The sequence below is a fragment of the Sinohyriopsis cumingii genome, chromosome 13, assembly GCF_028554795.1.
Source record: "Sinohyriopsis cumingii isolate HCF-2022 chromosome 13, ASM2855479v2, whole genome shotgun sequence".
NCBI lineage: Eukaryota > Metazoa > Mollusca > Bivalvia > Unionida > Unionidae > Sinohyriopsis > Sinohyriopsis cumingii.
Window position 1 is genome coordinate 42,948,636 of NC_142973.1, and position 22,930 is coordinate 42,971,565.

Below are 22,930 nucleotides of genomic sequence, written 5' to 3' on the forward strand. Positions count from 1 at the left end.
CAGCTATCAACCAATTGCACTCACAAGCTGTGTGTGCAAAACAATGGAACGAATGATCAATTCTCGGCTTGTCTGGTATTTGGAAACTAACAATTTAATATCTCCTTTCCAAAGTGGCTTTCGATATGGCCGGAGCACCAATGATCATCTGGTTAGACTCAAAACATTTATTCGCGATGCATTTATTAAGAAAGAACATTTAGTAGCGGTTTTCTTTGATTTAGAAAAGGCCTATGACACGACATGGAAGTACGGGATACTAAATGACCTGAACGATCTAGGTCTAAAAGGCCGTCTGCCCTCTTTCATATCCAACTTTCTCTCCGACAGAGAATTCAAAGTATGAGTGGGCTCTACCCTCTCAGATCTGCACGAGCAAGAGATGGGTGTGCCCCAGGGCAGTATTTTATCTGTGACGCTCTTTAACATCAAAATTAATAGCATCACCAAGTGTTTGACTCCTGGTGTGGATTGCTCGTTATACGTTGATGATTTTCTAATATGTTATCGGTCAAAGCACATGCATACAATTGAAAGACAACTGCAGCAAAATATAAACAAAATTCAAAATTGGGCCAATGCAAACGGTTTCAAATTCTCGAAATCAAAAATGGTATGCATGCATTTCTGTCAGTTACGAAAACATCACCATGAACCGAACCTCACACTGGATGGAACACCTATTCCAGTGGTTGAGGAAACCAAATTTTTAGGTATAATCTTTGACAGAAAACTGACCTTTATTCCACACCAAAAGAACTTAAAAGCTAAATGCTTAAAAGCACTTAACCTACTTAAAGTAGTAGCGCACACTGACTGGGGTGCTGATAGAAAAGTCATCCTAAATTTATACAGAACGTTTATTCGCTCCAAACTAGACTATGGTTGCGTTGTGTATGGTTCAGCCAGAAAATCGTATCTTAAAATGCTTGATCCAATTCATCATCAGGGAATAAGACTGGCTCTGGGAGCATTTAAAACATCCCCATGTGAAAGCCTTCTAGCTGAGGCGAATGAACCACCGTTATCGCATCGTAGAGAAATTCTTTTCCGCACAGTATGCTCTCAAATTAAAATCAAACCCTCTGAATCCTGCTTTTTCGGCTTTTTTTCAACCCAAATACAAAACTTTATACGAAAATAAACCAAACGCCATACCTTCCTTTGGCATTAGAATATCATCCAGCCTTGACACTACAAATATAGATCTTTCTAAAATTCAGAAAACATCCATCTCCGAAACACCACCCTGGCTAATTAAACAACCAAAAGTACGTTTTACGCTACACGATGGGAAAAAGTCCGAAACAAACCCTTCTATCTTCCACAACTCTTACCATGAACTCCTCACCGAATTTAAAAACTACACCCGAATTTACACTGATGGCTCAAAGGATGAGGAAAAGGCTGCTGCAGCCTTTGTTTGTGGAAATCACACAACGCAAGTTCGCTTACCAAATGGAGCATCAGTTTTTACAGCCGAAATCAGAGCAATAAACCTTGCTCTGCAACATATAGAAAAGAACCATATTTTAAACAGTATCATCTTCTCCGACTCGCTATCAGTACTCCAGTCACTACACAATAGAAAACTGGAGAACCCATTATTGAAAAACATACTCGTAAAAAATACCGAGCTGAGTGTCACCCACAATATAATATACTGTTGGTTACCTAGCCACATTGGTATTAAAGGTAACGAAAAAGCAGATCGCGCTGCTAAAATGGCCCTTTCTCAAGAACCATCTGATTTTAAAATACCATATACTGATTTTAAACCTTGTATCAGAAAGTTCTTACGTCAGAAGTGGCAGGCATCATTGAATGATGCTGTAAATAACAAACTTCACGCAATCAAACCAACTCTAGGAGAATGGACTCCTTCCTACAGAACCATTCGTAGGGAGGAGGTAGTCATTGCAAGAATCCGAATTGGTCATACTTATATCACCCACACCCACATACTAAAAGGTGAAGACCCACCAGAGTGCGTTTCTTGCAATGAACCATTCACTGTCAAGCACTTTATGATAGAGTACTTTGACCTACAACCTACGTGCGATCATTATTACATTGTGCATGACATGAAAGAACTTTTTGATAATATAAACATCACTCATATTATAGAGTTCTTGAAAGCCATAAATATTTACTCTAAACTCTGACTTTTATGCTATCACCTTGTGCAGTTTTATGCAATATATATACCATCCCATTTTAATACCTATTTATCTTTTTTACATCTCCCGTTGATCGGGAAGCTTTATTTTGCACCGTTACCATCTTACCGTTTTTAATTTCAACCATTTGTTCTTTTATATCGCTGGTCGATATAGGACCTTTTATAAGTTTTAAAAGATTATACAAATAACACTTTGTTTGGCGCTAAATAGCCTAACAGTGCTGATACGCCGTTAAAAAACAAACAATCAAACAATCAATCAATCATTGACACTCAAAGCAAACTTGGTTTTGCAGAATAACTTTTGTTCAGAGACAATTCCTTGATCAAAATTTGCAGACGTTGGCACTTAATAATAAAGAACTTGTTTTTTTGTGTCAAAAGGTCAAAGGTCATGGTTACTCTAAGAAGTATATAATGGTTTCTGCACATTATATTTAGTTCAAAAGTACATTACCTTGACCAAAGGTCTTGGTCATTGAGACTTTGGGGTCAATAATCCCCCAAGTAACCATGGTTACTAGTGCTTACATGGAGGACTATTTGTAACCTGAAGTCAGTATATAATGCACAATTTATATTAGCCTTCCAACAGCAAAAATTCAATTTTGATGTTAAATAGATTGTCATAGGATGAACATTCTAACATGTTGCTGTGACCTGTGTATCATTGATGAGAAAACTCTTGCTCCTATGTTGTTTTCAGAAGGCTGTCTGGTAATAATATCACCGATCCCTACTTTTTAAAAGGTTGTCATGCAGGCTGCTTGTCTTATTATTAATGAACGGCTGTCAGTGTTGTAGTACTATTTTCATTTCTATTCAAGCTTCCTTGTTTCTGACATATTTTTAATAAAATAAATTGTTGGTTTTAATAATTACATCTTTATTTTTAGTTTCTTTGAGCAGGTTTAATTACATTTTATGGTTTTGAAACTTAATTGCCTCATTGTCTAGGGGTGAAACGTTTCATCGATATATCAATGCATCGATACTTTTGCTGTAACAATACACATATCGATACAAGTCATTTGACTTTTTATTCCTTAAAGTTAGAATTAATCTGAGACAGGTGTTGCAGGCTCAGGTATTCATTTTGTACATGACAACACTCATTCGCCATTTTCAAATTAAAACCAAGTGATGTGGTTCGTAATATTGCTCTCCCCCCCCACCAATTCCATTGTAATTTATCCCAATAGCTTGTTTGGCAAAAAGTTGTTAAGCGTTTCCTCTGATCCTTGCCATCCCATTTTGATATTTATGTTGGGTGTAAGTGGGGTCAGAGCCAATTGCCTATGGATAAGTTGGAATTTGATGACACAGCACACAGCATAGGGTAGCTGTGTGCTAGCCAGCCTAGCAGACTTGAATGCCTTTATACTGGGCCATACCTGCATGAAACTTAATGGAAGTTGGTTTATTTTCACAGAAATTATAGTATAAAATTTGGTATATATCTAATATACTGACAAACAAGATGAAACTACAGCATTAGTGAAATTTAAACTGGAACTTGTCATTTGCATTGCTCGTCACATAACATTAATGTTTGTTAAACTAAATTTTATTGGCACATTGTGCCCTGTATCAGCATTATGTTGTGATGTGAACCTTGCATCAAGGAAGTTTTACAAATGTGTGTTAAAAATACGGACTACATAGCTGATTCCTGGCATGGTTCATCTTCATATGATGATCTAGTTAGGCAATACTAGCTGATGATAGTTATGATGACAATAATGTTTAAAGTCATGATGTATGTCAAATTATTGGAGCTGTGAAAAGTATTAATGGAGATCCCAGTGGGTGATTTGAGCCAGAAAATGGCATTAAATACAAGTCTGGATGGACAAAAATAGATGGCATGCCAGTCATCACCCTTTCAGGAAATGAAGAAATGGCAGAATACCAAGGCAAATTAAAATACAAATTAAAAGTAGTACACAGTTTTCATTTCTTTTCTCAATCATTTTAGCCCGGATGGATCGTATGCTACAAAAGTAAATTTCTCTCTTGTGGTTAAGATAAACTGAATAAACAAGAACAACAAAAAAATTGAATTAAGAAGTAAAGATATTTCTTTGATCAAAATACCTCACTCAGGTAGCTAATGTGAGTACTGCATCTGATTACATGAAGTAGCATTAAATGGCCTAAAATGTTGCATAAAAATCACTGACAACTAACAGTCATTTTGATTTTTTGTTGTTGTTGTTGTTGTTTTATGGTTTAACGCCATTTTTCAGCACAAGATAGGCTATACATGGCGGCCAGTATAACTGGTGGAGGAAGAACCCTGGAAAACCCAGGGAAGAACCACTGACCCACGAGAAGCTACTGGCAGGCTTTCCCATGTACCAATGCTAGAATCATTTTGAAAGTATAGATGAATATGGTATATATATATATATATATATATATATATATATATATATATATATATATATATATATATATATATATATATATAGGGGCCCCGAGTGGTCTAAAGTGCTCTCCGTTACGGATCACTGCCATATCACCTCTGTCTGCGTGGGTTCGAGTCTCAGATTCAGCCAATGTGGGTATGTGAGAAAACTTGCCAGTAGCTTCTCGTGGGTCGGTGGTTCTTTCCGGGGTTTTCCCGGGTTCTTCCTCCACCATTAATACTGGCCGCCATGTATAGCCTATCGTGTGCTGAAAAATGGCGTTAAACCCCTACAACAACAACAACATACATATATATATATATATATATATATATATATATATATATATATATATATATATATATATATATATGATAAGGATATGTCTGTCTGTAATCTGCCTACTGGAAATACAACTGGTAAATCACATAAAATGACACCATCTACCACAGACAGACCTTCAACAGATGAAAAGACCATCAAGCTAATATATGTTTTGATAATTTGACACGTTTACACAGTTCTGTTCTGTTGACCTAATGCAAGAGTATTTGAGCACCATACTAACCCATTGGTCACACTCTCCTGTAACAATATCATCACAGTGTTACCCTATCTCTTGGTCGATCAATCAATCATTCAAGAGATATTCCTTACTCTCATTTTATAGAATTTTATGAATATTTAAAAGTCCAAAATTAAATACAGTGTAAACCTACTATAATGCAATAATTGGGATCCAAAAGATTGGATCATGTTGATAGCGGGGTCACATTAATGCAGGGTTTTACAGTATTTTACTTTTTTCAGAGAACAACTCATTGGCACATATACGTGTATTCATGTCTAATGTATATGATGAATAGGTATCAACGCCGTTTACTGTCGTGTCGTCGTGGCATGCAGTTCATCCATAATGCATGTTATTGTTGTTGTTGTTGTTGTGGGGTTTAATGCCATATTTCAGCATTCGATAGGCTATGCATGGTGGCCAGTATTAATGGTGGAGGAAGAACCCGGGAAAACTCCGGAAAGAACCACCGACCCACGAGAAGGTACTGGCAAGCTTTCTCACATGCCCACATTGGCTGAATCCGAGACTCGAACCCATGCAGACAGAGGTGAGATGGCAGTGATCCGTAACGGGGAGCGCTTTAGATCACTCGGCCACTCGGGCCCCCCCCCCCCCATAATGCATGTAGTTCCATTGAAAAATTGCACACAGATTTACAGTATTCAATAATTTTGTCCCATATCATTGTGTCTGAATTCAACTTCTAATATATAGCATAAACAGAGTATTGACACAGTTTACATGCCATCTGGTATTATACCATCGGGGCTTGCAAATAATCCATAATACATTTAATTCCATTGAAAAAATTGCATAAATATTTAAACTATACAATAATTTTGTCACATATCATGATGTGTCTGAATTCAGTGGGAAAAATTAACAGGAAAATTAGGTTAATTTTTCTTCCATGTAATATAATGGACATAATACAGTGTGATCCCATTATAGCATGCTTCGTTATTAACATGAATTTGGATATAACACATTCATGGTGTGGCTCCCAAAATTTCATATACATGTATTTTTCTCATACACAAAAAAAACTTTCTTAAAATTACGAAACAAACATAAAAAATTTATTATCATTTTGGGGAAGAAATCTCGTATAAGTAATACAAGACGATTGTGGTGTGGCTCCTGAAATTTTATATGTATTTTTCTTGTACATGAAAAAATAGTTTTTTCTTCTTGAAAGTATGAAAAATAACTTGTAAAGTAAAAAGTTTATTCTGGGATCGCATAGGGCTTCGCCAATGTCACAAATTTTGGTATTTTTTCCTTATTGACAGCAAATATACCATCTGGCGATTTCTTTTAATTGGTGACATTGATGGCTGTTTAAACTTGTATATACAACCATTGGTTTGGAGTGCAGAAATTCAGAGGTCCCATGAAAGGAAGCCACAAACTTGATATAAAATGCACTGAAATTTATCTGTTATTACATAAACAAATTCTTTGTCCATAATGACAAACAATCTAAACAGTGCATTGTTATATCATAATCCGCTTATCTTGACATCTAGCATGAGTACTGTATGTTGTGAGATATCCACTTTTTTTGTTGTTGACATTTCTGGTAACAGAGATCAATGGATGAGGCATTATCTCATAATCTATTTTTTGTCGGATTTTTGGCCGCATGCTAGTAAATTAGTATATTTACATAGACTGACATTTGTATGTGGATGGTAAGTAAAATTCCTCTTCTTTTCACTTAGGATTAAATCCTTCAGAATGCTCACATTTTCTGTAATAATCCGTCATCAGACCAGAACACCTGCATCTCTATCATCCGTTGACCCTGTGTTAAATTTCTGATGCATGCATGGAAGGCAGCATGACTCCGCTACCACAAATGTAAAAAAAACCAACAACAAAAACCATCTTACTTGTTTGTCTGTTCAACAGGCAGGGAGGAACAGTAACTTGAATAGACCAATTCCATTTTAAAAATGTACCCAGATAAAACAGTTTGCTGAAATTTCCAAAGAAACAAATTACCTTTAAAGCACTGATTGTTATGAAAACATACTTAGCAAATGGAAACATAAATCAGTCTCAATCATGCATTACAATTATTTCATGTTGCCACCACAATATGAAATGGGCATTTCTTTGGTTCTCCAAAGCTGTCCTTTAGCGGTGACTTCAATAATGCATGAACCCTTCATCAAAGAAAGCTGATTACAATCTTCAGTAAAAACAAAGAACATTTTCTCAAAGGAAGTCAGTACCAAACTTAAATAAAAGCAATGGAATCTGATGGATTTTTGCATTTTCCAAAGTGACTGGAACACGTTAACTGTGCTGTGAAAGTTGACTTTTTGTAGGGAAAAAGTTTATGCTTACAAACACTACCAACTTTTACTGACTTAGGACGTACTGAAAAGTAAATGTGCTTCATCATTCATTACGTGATTGTGCTGTTTTTCCACTGGATTCAGACCGATATGACCTGTGACAAAATTATTGAATATGTTAAATCCGTGTGTGTGCATATTTTCGATGGAATCCCTTGTATTGTGGATTCAATGTATGTGATGAGATTTGCGGGTGAGTACACGGTGTTGATACTATATTCATGCTATACATTAGACATGTATATATATAAACAGTATACATGTATATGTACTAATTTGTGGTTCTCTAAATAAAGTAAAATATTATATATGCCTTCTCTGTTTCACTACAGGTGTATTTCTCATTTAATATGCATCAATTTAGATGGTAACTTTGCCGATGAAGCACATATTTTACCGCCCACATTTATTACCTCCACCCCCCTCCCCTGCAATTTTTTTGGGTATATGCATCATTTCCTTCAGCTGACCTGACCTAGTTGCCTATAACATGATTCATTCTATAACATGCATGGGTTCTATGACTCCTAACTACCGTGTTATAGCAGGGTCACACTGTATTATGCTTTTTGCTATTACAAAAGATATTTTTCAGCTATTGACAGATGGATATTTAAAAGTGTCAGTCCCCTGCCTCAGAACATTAAATTGTTGGTTCCTAATATAATTGTGGTATACCATGAAACGTATCACGGTATCTTCATAAATACTGCAGCATAAAATTGCTTGTGGTACCCAGTTCTGTTTATATTCTCTAGTTGGTCCTAAATGAAAATTGCAAAATTGTGCTGATCTGATGTCCTTTATGAGTGCCATGATACCATCTTGAAAATGTTTTTATTGCTATTAGTCCTTATATATGTAAACCTCGTAGCCAGGAGTGGTTTCCTCTTGAGATAGGTGATGTCTACTGTCCTTCCTGTCACACCACGAAATCTCCAGCATACTCAAAATTATTATTTTTAAAAACCCAGAAGAGAAAGTTTTCCACTTTTATTTTTTCACACCTCGCTTCCAGTGTAGTTTATTTACAAGTCTAATTCTAGACTTCCTGTGAAGTTGCTTATACCCTTGAGCATTGCACTTTATTTACATACTTGATGGTCAATAACCAGAAAGTAATTACTGCAGTTTACTGTGTGTGATCAGTAGTAATTCGGAAAGGATCAAAGACATGAATGGATTATGGTTGGATTACTATAGAGCTCAAGCAGCATGAAACAGCATAAAATGATCAACATTACTTGGATTCTTTTTGTATGGTTTGTTTTGCTTTGGTGTTTAAAGTTTGTCAAGATGGATGAATCTATGAGTGACAGAAGTAATTCAGAAAGGATTAAAAACAATGATTGATTATGGTCCGATAGTCATTACTTAAGCGCTCAAGTGGCATAAAACAGGTCAGTGTGGCTTTTATACTTAAAGTTTGTCGAGATATCTAAGGTTGTATTATCTTCCTTTGCTAAAACACCTAGATCTAAACAACTGAAATATCACACAAAATTCAGCAATGGATAGAAACAGGAATTTCACCTCTTGATATTGTTGTTGTGGGGATTAACGCCATTTTTCAGCACATGATAGGCTATACATGGTGGCCAGCATTAATGGTGGAGGAAGAACCCGGGAAAACCCCAGAAAGAACCACCGACCCACGAGAAGCTACCGACAAGCCTTCTCACATACCCACATTGGCTGAATCCGAGGCTCAAACCAGCGCAGACAGAGGTGAGATGGCAGTGATCTGTAACGGAGAGCGCTTTAGACCACTCAGCTACTCGGGGCCCCCACCTCTTGGAATCGACTTCAAAGAATATGAAGATGCATTCTGCCATTCCTATAATAAAACATTCCAAATTAGACCCAGATAGCACCAGTCTTGAGCAGTTCTGTCAGGCAGCTAGTGACCTGAATCAACATGCAGGAAAATCTTATTTTAACTTCAAGGTGGATTCGGTAGATTTGTACTAACATTGCCAAATTCCAATGCAGACACTGCAAGGACATTTTTATTTTGGAGGAAAATTCAGGTTGTTTCCAGTACTGTGGCAAGGGTGATATGAAGATTGTACATTGTTAAAAAGACTGTTTCAATTCAGATGAGATTCAAGCTGAGATAGATTCAACCTTTTCTAAGATTTTTTTATATGAATGGGAGATTAGAAACTGGGCGGTAGTTCTTTAAATCGTTATGGTCTAGTGTTGGTTTCTTCAGCAGAGGCTTTACAGTGGCAGTTTTGAAAAATGATGGGAATTCCCCAGATGAGAGGTATTAATAACATCAGTTAGTGAAGGCAATACTGAATCTAAGCACTCAAGCAGCAGTGATGTTGGAATTGGATCAAGTTCACATGACTTTGGTGCACTCTTTGTCAGGATTGTAAGTACGAAAACCATAGAGACAGGTTGAAATGCTGCTAATGGTTGCCACTCAAATTCTGTATCCCAACTGTATGGTGACGATGAGTCATTTGAAATTGTGGTGTCAAGCTTATCTGTAATGGTTTGTACTTTGTCATGGAAGAAATTTGCAAACATGTCCGGAAGGTCGACTGGAGAGAAGGTAGTTGGAAGTGATGTAGATTTGTTCCATTTCAGATGATATGTATATTTTAATACATAAGAAGAAATTTATTCAATAGTTGTCATTTTTATTCATTTGCATACTAAAAATTGGTTCAATGAAAATTCTTTTGATTTGAAGTCTAAACACCTGACCAAATTTTGCAGATCTCCTGTATGTATGCTGACCTCTTTGTGAAAATGATGCAGATCTGACACCCAGTATGGTCACAATGGCAACCATCTCAGAAATCATGTTATTGCCACCTATGGTCATATTAAAAATCTCATTCTTATTAATTCTTCTAAATGGAAATTCATATTGACATGGGACTTTTACCAGAAGACTTCTCAAGACATCAGGTTGGTCCAAAATAAAAATGGTACCCAGCCAACATCCAGTGTGGTTGCCACAAATGAACATAATCTTGTCACTAATTTTAATGAATGGATGGTCATATTGGCTTAGGGCAGTGCTGGCCAACCTTTTTGACACCATGGGCCACTGAAAAATGTTTTTCTTGAAGACGAGGGCTGCAGCAGAAAACTGAAAAGCAACGACTATATATCTGCTCAAGCTCTGGCAGGCCATTTAAAATCAGTCCACGGGTTGGACAGCACTGGCTTTGGGTTTTCACACACTAGTGGTGTCTGGTTTTTCCACATGAAAATAAAGCCAATCAGACAGTATGGTTTCCACAGCAGCTAATTTGAAAATCTTGTTATTCAAGAATATCAGAAGTAGTTCCAACACTCAGCAGTTAAAAAGATGAAATGGTCTTATCTGTAATTCCTGGAATTCTTTTTTGAGAGTAGAGTGTTATTCCCACTAATTAATAACTCTTGTTAGACTTTTGAAAAAGTACTTAGTGCAACTCAAATGCTCATACTTTCCTAAATGAGTCCTCACTGTTGTTTTTTTAAATAGTTGTTTCTGCTAATTGATTTTTGAAGGACTCAAAGGAAGTAACAAGCAAATTTGTTACAGAAATTAAATTTAGAAGACTTTTTTTTTCCCCCATAAAAATGTAAAAGTTATAAATTTTGTTTGTAACAATTTGCCCTTGACCTGAAACCAAGGTTTAATGGAGGTTTTATGACCACTAGACACATTTCTAATTTTCCTTAAAAAAACTGCATTTGTCTTTTTCAGGAGTTCAGAGAAGAAGTGTCCTATTTGTGTTGAACCTCTGGATGAGAATCAGCTATTTACTGATAATTTTGCCAAACGAGAAATCCTGGATTTAGTTATCCGATGTATCTATTACAAGGAAGGCTGTGATCAGAATATTAATTTAAGACATTTTCAGGTAAAGCATGTTACATGTAATAAAAAGTAATAAGCATTGACGTGTCACTCTGCTAAGTACATGTACTTCCTGGTCTGAATTTTGTTTTGTAAAGGTCTTTTATTCAGGTTGGTTTTAACGGCACTTTTAACACATTATTGGCTATATCAAGCTGAGGAAATCCGAACTAAGCACTGATCAAAACAAATGACCTGGTATTGGCTGGGTTGGAATTGAACTGATGATCTAATGACTTAATTTTCCTTATATCCCAAATTTGCAAAAGTACCTAAAATTCGAATGATAAGCGTTTTTACTTTTTTAACTGGTGAGGGGGCTATTCTGAACTGAATATTGAAGGGCAAAGCCCCCCTCCATTTAAAAAAGGGGGAAGTTTCTGAGTATAAGAAGAGTTTAATGAAGAAATAAAGATTGGGCATGAAAATGTAATGCCAATTTTGGTGCTTTTGGATGATTTTTCAATTTTATTTTTTTAATTCATGAGTATCAATTCCACAATCACATTGTTCTATAATAATAGATCCTGGGGATAGCATATGTGTATATTTGATGTGCACCAGTGGATGGTGAAATTCATTACAACAAGAACATTGTTCTAGTGCTGATTTACTCTGGTGAATCCAAATAGACAAAAATTAAATGGAAAAAGGTTCATGAAAGATAGAAAAGGCAACAAAACTTTAAAAATCTGAATACTGGAAATAAGCCAAACAGATTGTGCTAATTAGCCAATCCAAATAGTGGGAATAGGTCAAAAGAGATAGGTAAATCTGAATACTGGGTATAGGTCAAAAGAGTTATAGGTAAATCTGAATACTGGGTATTGGTCAAAAGAGTTATAGGTAAATCTGAATACTGTGTATAGATCAGAAGAGTTATACTTATAGGGAGTTATACTTATAGGTAAATCTGAATAATGGGTATAGGTCAGAAGAGTTATACTTATAGGTAAATCTGAGTAATGGGTATTGGTCAAAAGAGTTATACTTATAGGGAGTTATACTTATATGTAAATCTGAATACTGGATATAGGTCAAAAGAGTTATACTTATAGGTAAATCTGAATACTGGTTATAGGTCAAAAGAGTTATAGGTAAATCTGAATACTGAGTTTAGGTTAAAAGTCTTATACTTACAGGTAAATCTGAATACTGTGTATAGGTCAAAAGAGTAATACTTATAGGTAAATCTAAATAGTGGTAATAGGTCAAAAGAGTTATACTTATAGGTAAATCTGAATACTGAGTATAGGTTAAGAAAGTTATACTTATAGGTAAATCTGAATACTGGATATAGGTCAGAAGAGTTTTACTTATAGGTAAATCTGAATACTGGATATAGGTCAAAAGAGTTAAAATTATAGGTAAATCTGAATACTGTGTATAGGTCAAAAGAGTAATACTTATAGGTAAATCTAAATAGTGGTAATAGGTCAAAAGAGTTATACTTATAGGTAAATCTGAATACTGGGTATAGGTCAGAAGAGTTTTACTTATAGGTAAATCTGAATACTGGGTATAGGTCAAAAGTGTTATAGGTAAATCTGAATAATACTTATCGGTAAATCTAAATAGTAGTAATAGGTCAGAAGAGTTATACTTATAGGTAAATCTGAATACAGAGTATAGGTCAAAAGAGTTATAGGTAAATCTGAATACTGGGTGTAGGTCAAAAGAGTTATAGGTAAATCTGAATACTGGGTATTGGTCAAAAGAGTTATAGGTAAATCTGAATACTGGATATAGGTCAAAAGAGTTATTCTTGTAGGTAAATCTGTTATACTTATAGGTAAATCTAAATAGTGGTAATAGGTCAAAAGAGTTATACTTATAGGTAAATCTGAATACTGGGTATAGGTCAAAAGAGTTATCCTTATAGGTAAATCTGAATACTGGGTATAGGTCAAAAGAGCTAAAGGTAAATCTGAATACTGGGTAATGGTCAAAAGAGTTATAGGTAAATCTGAATACTGGGTATAGGTCAAAAAAGTTATACTTATAGGTAAATCGGAATACAGGATATAGATCAAAAGTTATTCTTATAGGTAAATCTGAAACAGGGTATAGGTCAAAAGAGCTATAGGTAAATCTGAATACTGGGTGTAGGTCAAAAGAGTTATAGGTAAATCTGAATACTGGGTATTGGTCAAAAGAGTTATACTTATAGGTAAAACTGAATACTGTGTATAGGTCAAAAGAGTTATGCATATAGGTAAATCTGAATATAGGGTATAGGTCAAAAGAGTTATACTTATAGGTAAATCTGAATACTGGGTATAGGTCAAAACAGTTATACTTATAGGTAAATCTGAATACTGGGTATAGGTCAAAAGAGTTATAGGTAAATCGGAATACTGGGTATAGGTCAAAAGAGTTGCACTCATCAGTAAATGAAGAACAGAACAGTTGTAAGAAGAGCTAATTTTACGACCTAGACTTAGTTTTCTTTTGCACACATATGTGCTAATTTTGAGTTCATAATTACAAGAAGAGCTGTTGCCAAACTTCAGCAATGTGAATTTGTCTATGCTAAATATTACCAATAAAAATATGCCTCTGATCCACCCATCCTCCTCTTGGGGATGCATTGAGGATCCAAAACTTTCACCTTCATCTAATCATCCCCTGTGCAGCATCATACCAAATATGATCTTTTTCTCCATTAATCAGTTTAGATGGAGTTCAGGTTGCAAGGATATCACAGCGATAGAAGGATGTATGCACACACACACACACACACAGATGCATGGATGGAAGGATGGACATCACCTATCATAGACTATCCACAAAAGTGTGAATATAATTAAGGTCCCTCTAGACAAAGTTTACAGAGCCCCACAGTTAGCTCATCTGTTGGGGGCCCCGAGTGGTCTAATGCGCCCTCTGTTACGGATCACTGCCATCTCACCTCTGTCTGTGTGGGTTCGAGTCTAGGATTCGGCTAGTGTGGGTATGTGAGAAAGCTTGCCAGTAACTTCTCGTGGGTTGGTGGTTCTTTCTGGGGTTTTCCACAACAACAACAACAGCTCAACTATTGTCTTTCCTTCCATCCATTGTTAACTTGGTTTCTGCAAAAACTTTAATGGGAATTGTTGGATTTTAGCCAGAATTGGTATGCACAATATTATTGTGGCTTCCTATTTCTTGCCTTCTGTGTCTTTGTTTAGAGAAGTTATGGCCCCAGATGGCCAGGCCTGCTGACTTTTGTTGGATTTCAATCAAATTTGGTATTCAGCTATATACTGTTGAGATCTTTTCTTGACTTGAATTTCACATGTTCCACCTAATGGACGGGAGTTATGCTTCCTTATTGTCTGTTCTCCTGACTTTACTTTCTACAGCATAAAATTACCAATATATCATGATTTGAACCGAATCTGGCACAAGGAGTTATATTGATGAGATCTTGAAAGAGTTTGATTTTCAACATTTCATGATATCATTAACAGGAAATTTGTCCCTTCACCACTGACTGGGTGTGCTACTAACCACTTCCTGCAGTATAACACTGTTAAAGATTGTTTGATTTTAACCAAATTTGGGTTCATGCATTATATTGATCAAACCTTGAATGAGTTCAGTTTCCAGTATTCCATGACATTATTTACAAGAGTTAGGCTCCTGGTTTGCCCATCTTGCTGACTGGTTTCTGCAGCACTACTTTACCAAGGATTGTTGGATTTCAACCAGATTTGGAAAGTGGCTATATGTTGATCAGACCTTGGGTTTGTGATGAGACCTTGGGCTTGTTTCCTTCACAGCATTTCATGACATCATTTGCAGGAGATGTGCCTCTTGATTATCCATCATCCTTAATTTAGGTTCAGCACCAGTACTTTACCAATGATTGTTGAATTTCAAGCAAATCTGGCATGTCACATTAAATTGATGAGACTTTAAATGACTTTCATTTCCAGCTTTTTGCAACATCATTTAGAGGAGTTATGGCCCCTGATTTTCCTTCCACCTAACTTTGGTTTTTGCAATAACCAGAATAACCAAAAGTTGCTAAGAACTTTTAGATTTCAACCAAATTTAGCATGTACCTTTATATTGATAAGGCCTTGAATTAGTTAATTTTTATCCTTCCATGGCATCATTCACAGGAGTTATAGCCCCTTTCTTGTATGTCCTCCTGACTTCAGTTTCTGCTAGGGTATTTGACGAACAATTATTGTATTTCAATCCAGATTGGCATGCAGCTGATATTGTTGATACCTTTAATAAACTGGATTTCCAGCACTGTCATCATCTGGAGGTTAAATAGCCCCTAAATGCCCGTTCTTGGCCCAAGTTCCTCTATTTAAGACCCATTTGAGTCAATTTTAGTTAGCAGGGCCCTTTGCAGTGCATCAGTCTCTAATAACTGTAGTTAAATAAGAAAAGAAACCAATAAAAGTCCTGTGAACTAACTTCATTTATTATATCTTTATCTTTATATTAGGCTATATTTATATGCAGGTATCTTTATATGGCGGTATATTTATATTTGGTATCTTTAGTTTGAGGTATCATTATATAGAGGTTTTTAGGTTGAGGTATCTTTGTATGGAGTTATCTTTATATGGAGTTATCTTTAAATTGAAATATCTTTATTTGGAGATATATTTATACTGAGGTATCTTTATATGGAGGAATCTTTATAATGAGGTTCTTACATGGAAGTGTCTTTATATTAAAGTATCTTTTTATGGAAGTATCTGCTAAGACTGGTTTTACTGGACTTTATTTTTCAGAGTCACTTGTGTGTCTGTGATTATGCCTATGTCCAATGCCCTAACTCGTGTGCCAATATTCTTTTGCGACGAGATCTTCAGGAACACAAAAATGACAAGTGTCCAAAGCGAATCATTCTTTGCAAAAAATGTGGGGAGACCATTATAGCCGAAGAACAAGAGGTGAGTGTCAATCAAGGTCTTGCTTCTACTATTCCCAGGAGTAAAGTGTACATTCAGATTGACACAGCTTTTGTAACAATAGTGTTGAAATGCACATTCGCACTATGTAATGCAAAGGCTGAGTGAATCAAATGTCAGAAATGGAAATTAATAAAAATCCAATATTCTGACTACCATCAAAATTTTAGCCAATCACTATATATGTGGAAATTTCAGTGTTGTTTTATATTTTGTAACTTTTGTATTGAGCTGGAATACTGTGAAAAATGTAAACTCAAAGAAAGGAAGGTTAACAGTACTTGTACTGCTAAAATTGCAAAAATTTGAAGTGCATAATTTTTTAAAGCTTTCAGGTCATAAAAATCTAATAACACACGTATTTTAAGTTAGTATTGTTATGACTCTGTGGTCTTAAACTAAGTAAAAGAAAAAGGAAACCCATAAAGCTTAGTAAAATTCAACAAATAATATATTTCCCTAGGATAAGTGCAAAATTAAAAGGAACTTACGATTTTTTGTGAATTAAAACGCAAATAAAGTTTTATCACAAGTCCAAAAGTATAGAGTGTTCTGAATTAATTCTAAGGGTGTTCCGAATGAATTCCAACCTTGATTGTGCTGATATGCCAATAGTCTTAAATGTATAAATGTACCAATAGTCTTGATGCATCACAATGATATAATCCACAATGTCTTTGAATGAGTACTAAATAATCCCAAAGTAGTGTTTTTGTTGAAAATATCAAGGAGCACTTTGTAATTCAAATGAATAGTTTTTAAATAAAAGATTTCTCTCATATTATATCTGAACACAACAGTAAATTCTTCTACAGACTAAAATGAAAGGAGGAAGGAATAACCTTGCTGCACTCAGACTTATATACATCCCCACTTGACCCATGTTGTAATGACACTTTCTGAAGAAAACTCAATTGTTGTAATGGAAAATTACCACAAACTGTAAACAGGTTCTTTTCTGGAGTCTTCTAAGGTCATAATCAAGGCTGGGTCTTGAATTTATATCCAAGTAAACAACCAATTTATAACTTACAAGACAAAAAGCAGGGGGGTGCCCCGAGTGGCCGAGTGGTCTAAAGCACTGTCCGTTATGGATCACTGCCATCTCACCTCTGTCTGAGTGGGTTTGAGTCTCGGATTCAGCCAATGTGGGTATTTGAGAAAGCTTGCCAGTAGCTTCTCGTGGGTCAGTGGTTCTTTCCAGGGTTTTTCCGTGTTCTTCCTCCACCATTAATACTGGCTGCCATCTATAGCCTATTGTGTGCTGAAAAATAGTGTTAAACCCTACAACAACAACAACAACAACAATAAAAAGCAGGTACACACCAAATTTATATCCTCAGTCATGGATAAAGGTCAAGCACACAAAATAAACTTAATATACATAACAGTATTTTAACGTATTTTGCTAGCATTTTCATGACTCAATGGTTGAGAGCAACATGAAATGTTAATAACATTAATTATGGATTCAAATTCATGCAAACATTTTAGAGGGTAGAATAATACTAACATCAGTTTCAGTCACTTTCATGAAAAAAAATTGTGCATTTTATTTTAGAAAGTGTCCGTTTTATGTTTGAAACATGGTTGAATGATCTCTTGTTTAAAAAGAAAAACATGCATTCATCCTTTTACAGAAACCTCTTCAGTATAAAAACTTCTTTGCTGCTTTTTTTGCATTATAAATTCAGATTTGTCAATCTTTGTTTTCTTTTGAGTACAGTACTACTCATAATCCTTAAATGCAATGAATCCCCCTTCAAAACGAGCATGTGTGCAAAAATCATGCACAATCAATTTGTGTAACAAACTCTGAGATTCATTAATGCTAACAAAATTCAATATGACGTAAACATGGGACTTCTTGATCAACCCAGAAATAATATTGCAATGTATATTGTTGTTCTACCAGCTGTGTTTATTTTTTTATGTGGAGCAAATGAGAAGGGTTGTATGTATGGCAAAGAAGAGTTGAGAGTTTGCTTATATATATATAAGTCTTAAAGCATACTTTACAAATGTTTTAGTTGAACATAATGTTTAACATGACTGCTTCAGTCTCGATTAGAACTTGTGAACTTTTTTAATACATATTTTCAAACTTTATAATAGCAGTACATGAGATTTTGTTACACTTGACTGAAAACTGGTCTAATGGAAAAATATCAAATGCCTTACAGAGAAGGTCATGTTAGGTTTGGCAGATCTGTATCCAGTATTGCCATCATGGTAGTCATATCAAATATGGAGTTTTTACTGGAAGACTTTTTATGATATTTAGTTGGTTCCAAATGAAAATGGCCTTGACCTGTCATCCAGTATGGTCACAACAGCAGCCATATTGTAAATCTTATCACTGCTCCCCCAGTCATATTGGCAGTGAGTTTTTATTTACAGAGTTTGTATGATCTGACATATGGTCTGATTGCCATGGCTGATATTGTGTTGTCACTACTCCTCGACAGTCATAATGACATGGAGTAATTGATCACCACTGTTGCAGCGTTATTCTTCTTAGACTTGTTGAACTGGAACAAAGTTTAGAATTTTATTATAAAGTTAATAGGAATTAAAGAACCAGTCTGTGAAACAGAAAAATGGTGGATCATTATCAATGTAAACCTAGAGACTCTCAAATGCTGTTTTAGTTGCACTGAATATAGCATGTACATGTTTTTACTCTTTGGAAATAAAAAAAGTACAGGTAACCTTTTTTTGATTGATATACATGTCTTGTTCATTTCTCCAACATTGCTTTTTGAATAAAATTATTGTGGAAATATGTTGGTATTAGCTCTATCTCAAGCATACTATAAACACATTCTGGTTATGTCATCCTTCCAGATTGTATGCATTTGTAATCTATAAGCAAATAGGATAAGAAATTTGGAACCAGACAGGGACAGCTGATGTCTTTAAGGATAAAGATGGAACTTTATTTTCATTTGGACATTAATCCACTATCAGTCCTCAGATCTGTATGAATGTTCTTTTGGTCAGGTCACTTTTAATGGAAAGAAAATAGGATTAAACCAAAATGTTCTGAATTATTTTTCCTTCCTTGTTAGAAGGAAGACTTATGTTTAAATCTGTTGGATCATTATAGTCCAATCAAATTTCTTCAAAAAAATTTAATTTAAGTACCAGGATGTACTTTTGTGAAATGTTACAGTGGACAATGGAGTGAAGTTCTGCACATGTATATGCTTGAATGTTTTCATTGTTCCATATATTAGAGGAATAGATTAAACTTGTACATAAATCTGTCTATTAGAGGAAGACGCTCAACTTGTAGGTAAATATCTCTATTTATCTAAGAGGAATAGATTCAGTATTCAGAGTTCTTTACACATAATCTGCAGCATTTAAAATACTAACAGTAGCTTTCATGTACATTTCTAGCATAGAATGTCTGTGGACCTGGCATATTATAAAAATGTAACATAGTTTTAAAAAATAGAGTAGTGTTATAGGGTATACCCCAAGAATCGATGTATGGAGTCAATTCACAGCATTATTGTGCTTAAAGTCAAATAAACTTTGTGACATCGTTTAGAGAGTGTTTCCAATTTTTGTAAGACATTTTGGAACGGTTCCATTATTAGACTAACAAATTGTTTTCTGCCACTTTGTTTCTTACGAATCAACGGTTTCTGGTTGTAGTGGTGAACAACTGTGCAAATACAAATGTAATGGTGGATAGTCTGCCACATAAAAGTTGGGCTTTAGGTTAGCTAATACACGTGTAACTAATGAATTCAAACACGTGTGTATGTGGACTATTGTTTTACTCTTATTCATCCCTGACAATTTTTCCATGCACTCTTTTTATTTGCCATTGATCTCTGACGTGGCCACCTGCCTGACAAGTGTGTGCTGAACTCTTTTGTGAAGGACTAATGCATGCATGCACATTGTCCATAATTGAATTTTAGCTTAACGGTATATCGTTTTTCTTTTGACTACATCCAGTAATGTCAGAAAAATAAAAAAGTGGCAGATAACATCTTGTATCTATAATCAATAAATTAAGTATGCTTTACAATTTAGTAAAATGTCAAAGGTTTTGAAAAAAAAATGCTTGTCTCTTTAGTTCTATGCAAAAGGTTTTCCATGAGTGTGATGATGTTTGTCATCTTAGATCTTTACCTGTGAAAATTGATAGGTAACAGGATATTGAGAAAATTTCAATGGAATTATATGCTGTTTGGAAGTTTATTGTTAATGATGTGGTATACAGTCGTTGTAGGCAATTATTATGCACAGTGAATGGAATCAAGGATGTAAGGTGGATAATTTGTTATGAACAGGAAATTGTTAGGCACAAAAATATCAAAATTTTCAGTATAGATAAAAAATTTCAGTAGATACAATGTAAATAAATTTTGACACTAGTAGGGATTGGTGGCATTATAGTGTTAAAAGGCAGATGGAGATTAATTTAGCATAATGGTAATTGGTTCAATTTCAAATGGTGATAAACATTTGGTGCTTGATTTATTTTTTGCAAACTTGCAAGAGATAAGGTAAATAACATCTTGGCTTTTCAAAAGCTAGTTATAGATCGATCACTAAATTGTATCAGTTGACATATTGTGTAGGAAATTATGAAGTTTAGACTGCTTCCCCTTATATTACCAATTAATACTGTACTAAGTATTATGATTCACAGAAGCATTTCCCTCTGCCATGATGAGGCAAAATACTTTCTTCGAACAGAAGTGTAGTGTTCTATAATGCTTTTCTCAGATTCTGAACTAACATGAATAAATAAACTGTTTTTGAGTTGCCTGACAAACTGCATGAACAATGTGTCATATGGTCAAAAATTGCAGCAAAATGTACACCCTGTGTCTGCAGGTATTAACGGTAAGTATACTTTCATGCAGGTTTTTTAGTTGTTTTTAATATAGGCTTGTGTCATGTTTGTAGAGTTGTGATCAGTTTGTGCTTTGAAAACTCACCTGTGACCAGAGGAAGATAACCATTCCTTCTCATTAGAATATTGCATCATATAGAATCCAATTATTTTATATTGACACTTAGCCCATCTGAATTAGTATTAATTTTTTAGTGTGTACTGAAAGATGTTGAAGTTATGATGATTTGAATTTGAATATAGTGACAGTTGGCTAGGAGATGGACATCTGGCCTGAATGTCCAACAAGATTCCAGTGAAGCTTTAAATAACATGCCTCACACCTTTTCCAATGAAAGTCTGCAGTCCATAGACTTCTTATGATGTATAGTTGATCTTGAATAAAAATGGTGCCATGCAGACATCGAGTATCGCCACCACAGTGGCCATCTTGAAAATCATGTTGTGCTATTCTGCCTCAATTGATGGTTGTATAAGCATGATGTTTTCTCTGCAAAATCTCTTATGATGTCAGGTGGGTCTTACATGAAAGCAGTGCTGCCCAATTCTCTGATATGGCCGCCAGGGCAGCCATGTTTAAAACCATGCTATTGCTTCTCTTGAAGAGAAATTCATATTAGCATGGGTTTTTCAGTAGAAGCTTTCATATGGTATTTCGTACATGTATCTAGTTGGTTTTGAATAAAAATTGTGCTGATCTGATGTCCAATATGGCCACTGAAGTGGCCATTTTGAATATCTTATTGTTAGCCTTTCTATATGGAAAATAATATCAATATTGGGTTTTCACCAGAAGACTTTCAAGTTAATACTGAAAAACAGTGATACCAATTTGACATCCAGTATAGCCACTATGGCAGCCATCTAATCTAGTTATTGCTTACTTTTCCAAAATGGAAAGTCATATTGTAATAGAGGTTTTCAACAGAAGATTAATTATGATATCCATTTTTTTTGTGAATGAAGATTGGTGTTGATCTGGCCTCAAATATGGCTGCCATAGTGAATGTGTTGAAAGTGTCAGAGATGGTTTCAACATTCAACAATTTAAAAGAGGAAACAGTCTGATCTTGAATTCCTGCAAAAGTTCTTTTCAGACAGTAGAACACCATTGAGGGACTCTTATTCCCTTCCCCCTCATGACTAAATAATATATCATGTTCATGAATGGCTTACCTTCCCATGTCTGAAATATGGACTGGAAATTTCTTTCGGTTTCAAAACTTTAATCAGAAATGCAACTGCTGTGTCTTGCATTTGTGTGTTGTTAATATACCTCATCTGTTGGGTTTTACTTAAATGTTCTATGTCCAAAGATGTTCGTTAAATTGGTAAGACATTAACACACCGTACATGGAGATTGTCATAATATCTGAATCATACTTAAGCATATTTGAATCAGGTTCCAGTCTACGTGTCTGTGATATCTAAGAGTGCTAGTCAATCACAGCAGTCATGGAAAGCCATTTTATGCAGTGAACTTCTAAAGGTGTCAGCTTTTGATCATCTGTGATTTTCTGCCAAAGTGTCAGTGCCAATTAGAGGGGTGCTGATTTCTGAAAGGAATTTAAAATACTTTCATGGCATTTATGTCATCCACATTCTCATGGGCAAGGTGATGTGCAACACAAATTATCTTCGTGATCTAGTGGAGGAATAATAGAATATGTAAAGGTTGAGAGGAACTGAACCCACCAATATTGAGACCATTTTGCTAGATATTGGGCA

At 35.2% G+C, this 22,930-nt stretch overlaps 1 protein-coding gene across 8 annotated transcripts in view; it reads left to right on the plus strand.

Annotated features, from left to right (window-relative positions):
• LOC149785302 (TNF receptor-associated factor 6-like) overlaps positions 1-22,930 on the plus strand; it is a 104,241-nt gene that overhangs the window by 39,340 nt on the left and 41,971 nt on the right. For all 8 annotated transcript variants that reach the window (XM_089979190.1, XM_089979191.1, XM_089979186.1 and 5 more), the window contains 2 exons: positions 11,249-11,405; positions 16,141-16,302. In XM_089979190.1, the coding sequence (XP_089835316.1) occupies positions 11,249-11,405; positions 16,141-16,302 (319 nt within the window). The remainder of the gene's footprint in view (positions 1-11,248; positions 11,406-16,140; positions 16,303-22,930) is intronic.